This window comes from Somniosus microcephalus, unplaced genomic scaffold (assembly GCF_052327205.1).
Source record: "Somniosus microcephalus isolate GS21.2 unplaced genomic scaffold, FLI_Smic_1.0 unresolved_chr1, whole genome shotgun sequence".
Taxonomy (NCBI): domain Eukaryota; kingdom Metazoa; phylum Chordata; class Chondrichthyes; order Squaliformes; family Somniosidae; genus Somniosus; species Somniosus microcephalus.
In genome coordinates, this window is record NW_028225179.1 from 124358325 (window position 1) to 124366200 (window position 7876).

A 7876-nucleotide genomic window follows, 5' to 3' on the forward strand; every position below is an offset into this window, starting at 1 on the left:
TGTGATTCCATGTGCAGGAGATGTTTATCAATGTCTACACCGTTAATATAGCCAACACTTAATGCTAAAACAGTTTAACTACTGACAGCACACTATCTCTGACCGTCACATCTACAGCCTTGTTAACTTACCCTCATTAATAATTACACTTGCATTTATGACCTCATCAAAATGTCTCCAAGTGCTTCAAGCTATTATTTAATTTGAAGGGCAGTAACTGTTGCGGGGTAGTTGAAGGTGGCAATCATTTTTCACCTGCAACATCCCATAAGCAGGGATGAGATGAATGGCCAGTTAATCAGTGTTTTTTTTGGGTATGGGGACCAGGAGAACTCTCTGCTCAGCCGTGGCTCAGCTGGTAGCATTCTCTTCTCTTGATGTCCGAAGGTTGCGGGTTTGAGGCCCGCTCCGGAGACATGAGCACCAAATCCAGGCTGAGACTCCCAGCGCGGTACTGTGGGAGTGCTGCACTGTCGGAGGTGCCGTCTTTCAGATGAGACGTTAAACCGAGGCCCCGTCTGCTCTCTCGGGTGGATGTAAAAGATCCCACGGCCGCTATTTCGAAGAAGATCAGGGGGAGTTCTCCCCACTGTCCTGGGCATATATTTATCCCCCAACCAACATCACTAAAACAGATGATCTGGTCATTATCACATTGCTGTTTGTGGGAGCTTGCAGTGCGCAAATAGTCTGCCGTGTTTCCTACATTACAACAGTGACTACACTTCAAAAATTACTTCATTGGCTGTAAAGCGCTTTGGGACGTCCTGAGGTTGTGAAAGGGGCTATATAAATGTACGTTTTTTTTCTTTCGAACAGTGGGAGTCAGCCCAAGCTGACACCTAACTCCTGAATGTCTCTCTCCTTGGTCTCGATGACCAGAACTGGACACTGCGCCCGAGGCACGATCCGATTGTTTTGGACGCTCCGTCAGTTCTGTTTTTCAACATTTTGACTGGAAGAAATCTAATTGGGTTTTTCCTTCCCCGCTCTTTCGGTGTAGGTCTCAGCATCCGCAGCAGTCAGGAGGAGGAGCCGGTGGACCCCCAGCTCATGCGATTGGACAACATGCTGCTGGCGGAGGGGGTGGCCGGACCGGAGAAAGGTGGGGGATCGGCAGCAGCGGCGGCGGCAGCGGCAGCGTCTGGCGGAGTGTCGCCCGATAATTCGATCGAGCACTCGGACTACCGGGCAAAGTTGGCGCAGATTCGGCAGATTTACCACACGGAGCTGGAGAAATACGAACAGGTATCGCGCAGTCATTGCTCTGCCCGCTTTTCCAATTTGAGCGCAAAGCACTCCGCAACCAGGCAGAAGTAGTCTTCCAGGGTGTTGCCATGGTAACATATTTGATGTAGAGTAAAGCTCCCTCTACACTGTCCCATCAAACACTCCCAGGGCAGGTACAGCACAGGTTAGATACAGAGTAAAGCTCCCTCTACACTGTCCCATCAGACACTCCCAGGGCAGGAACAGCACAGGTTAGATACAGAGTAAAGCTCCCTCTACACTGTCCCATCAGACACTCCCAGGGCAGGAACAGCACAGGTTAGATACAGAGTAAAGCTCCCTCTACACTGTCCCATCAAACACTCCCAGGGCAGGTACAGCACGGGTTAGATACAGAGTAAAGCTCCCTCTACACTGTCCCATCAAACACTCCCAGGTCAGGTACAGCACGGGTTAGATACAGAGTAAAGCTCCCTCTACACTGTCCCATCAAACACTCCCAGGGCAGGTACAGCCCGGGTTAGATACAGAGTAAAGCCCCTCTGCACTGTCTACAACAGTATGTCTTCCCCCAGAAGAGCACCCTCTCCCTGTGTGTATTGTATAGAATCATAGACATTTATGGCACAGAAGGAGCCCACTCGACCCATCCTCTCTGTGCTGGTCGAAAAAGTGCCATCCAGCCTGATCCCACTTTCCAGCTCTTGGTCCGTAGCCTTGCAGTTTGTGGCACTTCAAATGAATATCCAAGTACCTTTTAACTGTGAGGAGGGTTTCTGCCTCAACCACCCTTTCAGGCAGTGAGTTCCAGACCCCCACCACCCTCTGGGTGAAAAAAGTTCTCCTCCACTCCCCTCTAATCCTTCTACTAATTACTTTAATTCTATTTCCCCTGATTATTGACCTCTCTGCTAGGGGAAATAGGCTCTTCATAATTTTATACACCTCAATTAAGTCTCCCCTCAGCCTCCTCTGTTCCAAAGAAAACCCCAGCCTGTCCAATCTTTCCTCATAGCTAAAATTCCCCAGCCCAGGCAACATCCTTGTAAATCTCCTCTGCACCCTCTCCAGTGCAATCACATCTTTCCTGTAATGTGGCGATCAGACACGGGCAATGGAGAGGCGCAGGGCTCACTGCACCATCCCACCAGCCTGCTCTCGGCACGGAACCCCGTCTCCATCACGTCCTCGAAGTCTCTCGCTACCCAATTACTTGCTCCGGTCCCCGGGTCCGTCCTGGTCTCGATGATCCACACTGCAGTTACCCACTGAGGGAATTGTTGTGCCTCATTTATAATTATCAATATTTAGATTTCTGCAGAAATAGCCGAAGGTGGCCGGCTGGCCCAGAGCTCGCTGCTCTGGAGTTCCATCCCCACTCTGCTTTGGGGGCTCTAAAGTCAGACAGATTCTTGCAGCTATCTCTCGCCCTCTGTGTGATTGAGTTCTTCTTACCAGCAAAGTTGAAGCCCATGGAATAAAATAGTCAGTGGCAGCACGGATTCGAAATTGGCTAAGTGACAGGAAACAGAGAGTAGTGGTGAATGGTTGTTTTTTTGGACTGGAGGAAGGTATACAGTGGTGTTCCCCAGGGGTCGGTTCTAGGACCAATGCTTTTCTTGATATATATTAATGATTCGAACTTGGGTGTACAGGGCACAACTTCAAAATTTGCAGATGAGACAAAACTTGGAATTATAGGGAACAGTGAGGAGGATAGTGATAGACTTCAAGAGGATATAGACAGGCTGGTGGAATGGGCGGGCAAGTGGCAGATGAAATTTAACGCTGAAAAGTGCGAAGTGGTACATTTTGGTTGGGAGAACGAAGAGAGGCAATTTAAACCAAAGGGAACAATTCTAAACCGAGAGACCTGTGGGTATATGTACACAAATCCTTGAAGGTGGCAGGGCAGGTTGTGAAAGTGGTTAAAAAAGTATACGGGATCCTGGGCTTCATAAATAGAGGCATAGAGTACAAAAGCTAGGAAGTTATGATGAACCTGCATAAAACACTGGTTCGGCCTCAACTGAAATATCGTGTCCAATTCTGGCCCCGCACTTCAGATGTGACGGCCTTAGAGAGGGTGCAGAAAAGATTTACAAGAATGGTCCCAGGAATGAGGGACTTCAGTTACGTGGATAGACTGGAGAAGCTGGGGTTGTTCTCCTTGGAGCAGAGAAGGTTGAGAGGAGTGTAGACAGAGTAGATGGAGAGAAACTGTTCCCATTGGAGGAAGAGTCGAGAACCAGAGAACACAGATTTAAGGTGATTGGCAGAAGAACCAAAGGCGACATGAGGAAAATCTTTTTTACGCAGCGAATGGTTAGGACCTGGAATGCAGTGTCTGAAAGGGTGGTGGAGGCAGACTCAATCGTGGCTTTCAAAAGGGAATTGGATAAGTACCTGAAGGAATAAACATTGCAGGGCTACGGGGAGAGGGCGGGGGTGTGGGGCGAGCTGAAGTGCTCCTGCAGAGAGCGGGCTCGAGGGGCCGAGTGGCAGCCTCCTCCTGTGCTGTAACCATTTTATGATTCTATATATTGATTGAAATGTGAAGAACATTTAATTGAGGTGTGTCTTTGTCGCAGTCGTCCTCCCCGTACCGGTGTGTGTGTGATCTGACTGCTAAATTCACTGGTGTGAGAGACGGAGGCTGAGTGACGAGCAGGCATGTTTGGGTGGGCTCTCCCTCCCGTGCTGGGTCCCTCCTGAGCTCTGATGGAAGTGAATTTAGATCCTGGTGAACGAGGCTGCTGCTGACGGCTCAAACCAGCCATCATTGTGGCCTCCCAGCTACAGGCTCGGACATGCTTGGCAGTCTGGAGTACGCAATGTGATAGGGCAGCTCAAGAGCTGCAGTTTAATAACCAACTCGTGCACCTTTCCTTTTGTTCTCTCTCCCTCTTTATCTCTCTCTCGCTTTTTTTGTCTCCCCTTCCCCTTTTACCCCCTTCCCACCCCACCCTCTCCTTGATACCTGTGCAGTTGTCCTTCTTTCTTTTAGTTCATCTTTTGTTCCTGTGTCACTCCCCTATTATATAACTTGGTGCACTGTTTGTTTTAAGCTCTCCTTGCGCCTCTTCCTATCGACCTGTCTCTCGCCATGGCGTTGCTGTGCTCTCTGGAGCGTTGTGGAGGGCCCGTGCCGTTGCGTTGGCCTTGGGAACCCCGGCCGGAGTTTGATCTTTACTGGGTTGTTTTTTTCCTACCCCTCTGCCTGTCTCCGTTTCATCACTCAGGCCTGCAATGAGTTTACAACGCACGTGATGAACCTCCTGAGGGAGCAGAGCCGGACACGGCCCATCTCTCCCAAGGAGATCGAGAGGATGGTCGGGATCATCCATCGAAAGTTCAGCTCTATCCAAATGCAGCTAAAGCAAAGCACGTGTGAGGCGGTCATGATCCTTCGATCCAGATTCCTTGACGCCAGGTCAGTTCGGCATTGCTGGCGGGGTGGCGTTACCGCGCGAGCAATCTTCGTGGTCCTGGCAGATGCGAGGAGTGTTGCATGTTCCCCAGCTGTTCCCTCTACTGGTGGAGTTTGGCGGGGATCCAGGCATCCAACGTGGGATCTTCCTGATTTTGTGTGGCACATAGAGAGATGGACTGAAGGGAAAAAGAGAGGCAGCTGCACAGGGAGGGGAGAGAGGAGGAGAGAGGGAGAGAGGGAGAGGAGTGGGGGGGAGGGTGGGGGAGAGGGAGAGAGAGGGGGAGGGGGAGAGGGGGAGAGGAGTGTGGGGGAGGGGGAGAGGAGTGTGGGGGAGAGGAGTGTGGGGGAGAGGAGTGTGGGGGAGGGGAGTGTGGGGGAGGAGGGAGGGGGAGAGGAGGGAGGGGGAGAGGAGGGAGGGGGAGAGGAGTGTGGGGGAGAGAGGGAGAGGAGTGGGGGGGAGGGAGAGGGAGAGTGGGGGAGAGAGAGAGAGAGAGAGAGAGAGAGGAGTGGGGTGGGGGGGAGGGGGAGAGGAGTGTGGGGGGGGAGGGGGAGAGGAGTGTGGGGGGGGAGGGGGAGAGGAGTGTGGGGGGGGAGGGGGAGAGGAGTGTGGGGGGGGAGGGGGAGAGGAGTGTGGGGGGGGAGGGGGGAGAGGAGTGTGGAGGGGGGAGAGGAGTGTGGAGGGGGGAAGAGGAGGGGGGAAGAGGAGGGGGGGAGAGGAGTGTGGGGGGGAGGGGGAGAGGAGTGTGGGGGGGAGAGGGGGAGAGGAGTGTGGAGGGGGAGAGGAGTGTGGGGGGAGGGGGAGAGGAGTGTGGGGGGGAGGGGGAGAGGAGTGTGGGGGAGAGGAGTGTGGGGGAGGGGAGTGTGGGGGAGGGGGAGAGGAGGGAGGGGGAGAGGAGGGAGGGGGAGAGGAGTGTGGGGGAGAGAGGGAGAGGAGTGGGGGGGAGGGAGAGGGAGAGTGGGGGAGAGAGAGAGAGAGGAGTGGGGGGGAGGGAGGGGGTGGGGGGAGGGGAGAGGAGTGTGGGGGGAGGGGAGGAGTGTGGGGGGGAGGGGGAGAGGAGTGTGGGGGGGGAGGGGGAGAGGAGTGTGGGGGGGGGGGGGGGGAGAGGAGTGTGGAGGGGGGAGAGGAGTGTGGAGGGGGGAAGAGGAGGGGGGAAGAGGAGGGGGGGAGAGGAGTGTGGGGGGGAGGGGGAGAGGAGTGTGGGGGGGAGAGGGGGAGAGGAGTGTGGAGGGGGAGAGGAGTGTGGAGGGGGAGAGGAGTGTGGGGGGGAGGGGGAGAGGAGTGTGGGGGGGAGGGGGGAGAGGAGTGTGGGGGGGAAGGGGGAGAGGAGTGTGGGGGGGGAAGGGGGAGAGGAGTGTGGGGGGGGAAGGGGGAGAGGAGTGTGGGGGGGGAAGGGGGAGAGGAGTGTGGGGGGGAAAGGGGGAGAGGAGTGTGGGGGGGAAAGGGGGAGAGGAGTGTGGGGGGGAAAGGGGGAGAGGAGTGTGGGGGGGAAAGGGGGAGAGGAGTGTGGGGGGGAAAGGGGGAGAGGAGTGTGGGGGGGAAAGGGGGAGAGGAGTGTGGGGGGGGAGGGGGAGAGGAGTGTGGGGGGGGAGGGGGAGAGGAGTGTGGGGGGGGGAGGGGGAGTGGGGGGGGAGGGGGAGAGGAGTGTGGGGAGGGAGGGGGGGAGAGGAGTGTGGGGGGGAGGGGGAGAGAAATGTGGGGGGGGAGGGGGAGAGGAGTGTGGGAGAGGATGGGGGGAGAGAGAGAGAGAGGGGGGGGGAGGGGAGAGGAGTGTGGGGAGGGAGGGGGAGAGGAGTGTGGGGAGGGAGGGGGAGAGGAGTGTGGGGGGGAGGGGGAGAGAATGTGGGGGGGGAGGGGGAGAGGAGTGTGGGAGAGGATGGGGGGAGAGAGAGAGAGAGGAGTGGGGGGGAGAGAGAGAGGAGTGTGGGGGGGAGAGAGAGAGAGGAGTGGGGGGGGGGAGAGAGAGAGGTGTGGGGGGGAGAGAGAGAGAGGAGTGGGGGGGAGAGAGAGGAGTGGGGGAGAGAGAGGAGTGGGGGAGAGAGGGAGTGGGGGGAGAGAGAGAGGAGTGGGGGGAGAGAGAGAGGAGTGGGGGGAGAGAGAGAGGAGTGGGGGGAGAGAGAGAGGAGTGGGGGGAGAGAGAGGAGTGGGGGGAGAGAGAGAGAGGAGTGGGGGAGAGAGAGAGGAGTGTGGGGGGAGAGAGAGAGGAGTGGTGGGGGGGGGGAGAGAGAGTGGGGGGGGAGAGAGGAGTGGGGGGGGGAGAGAGTGGAGTGGGGGGGGGAGAGAGAGAGGAGTGGGGGGGGGAGAGAGAGGGGAGTGGGGGGAGAGAGAGAGAGGAGTGGGGGGGAGAGAGAGAGAGAGGAGTGGGGGGGGAGAGAGGCGTGGGGGAGAGAGAGAGGAGTGGGGGGGGAGAGAGAGAGGAGTGGGGGGGAGAGAGTGGGGGGGAGAGAGAGAGAGAGGAGTGGGGGGGGAGAGAGAGAGGAGTGGGGGGGGAGAGAGGGTGGGGGAGAGAGGAGGGTGGGGGGAGAGGAGTGGGGGGAGGAGTGGGGGAGAGAGAGAGTGGGGGAGAGAGAGAGGAGTGGGGGGGGAGAGAGGAGTGGGGGGGAGAGAGAGAGGGAGTGGGGGGGAGAGAGAGAGGAGTGGGGGGGAGAGAGAGAGAGAGAGAGGAGTGGGGGGGAGAGAGAGTGGAGGGTGTGAGAGGGGGGGGGAGAGAGAGAGGAGTGGGGAGAGAGGAGGGGGGAGAGAGAGGAGTGGGGGGTGAGAGAGAGAGGAGTGGGGGGGGAGAGAGAGGGGAGGGGGGAGAGAGAGAGAGAGAGGAGTGGGGGGAGAGGAGTGGGCGGGAGAGAGAGAGGAGTGGGGGGGGAGAGAGGCGTGGGGGGAGAGAGAGAGAGAGAGGAGTGGAGAGAGAGAGAGGAGTGGGGGGAGAGAGAGAGGAGTGGGGGGAGAGAGAGAGGAGTGGGGGGGGAGAGAGAGGTGGGGGGGGAGAGAGAGGGAGTGGGGGGAGAGAGAGGGAGTGGGGGGGAGAGAGAGAGGAGTGGGGGGGAGAGAGAGGGGAGTGGGGGGGGGGAGAGAGAGGGAGTTGGGGGGGGAGAGAGAGGAGTGGGGGGGGAGAGAGAGAGAGGAGTGGGGGGGGAGAGAGAGAGAGGAGTGGGGGGGAGAGAGAGAGAGAGGAGAGTGGGGAGAGAGAGAGAGGAGAGTGGGGGGAGAGAGAGAGAGAG

The 7876-nt window shown here is 57.5% G+C and overlaps 2 protein-coding genes across 3 annotated transcripts in view; one reads left to right on the forward strand and one right to left on the reverse strand.

Moving 5' to 3' along the window:
- The window catches only part of LOC147095800 (vesicle-trafficking protein SEC22b-like), a 523236-nt gene that overhangs the window by 489202 nt on the left and 26158 nt on the right, over positions 1-7876 (reverse strand). The window lies entirely within an intron of this gene.
- The window catches only part of LOC147095802 (pre-B-cell leukemia transcription factor 2-like), a 113413-nt gene that overhangs the window by 80467 nt on the left and 25070 nt on the right, over positions 1-7876 (forward strand). Inside the window, exons 3-4 of the mRNA XM_085974173.1 lie at positions 1004-1248; positions 4473-4908. Of these exons, the coding sequence (XP_085830299.1) occupies positions 1004-1248; positions 4473-4908 (681 nt within the window). The remainder of the gene's footprint in view (positions 1-1003; positions 1249-4472; positions 4909-7876) is intronic.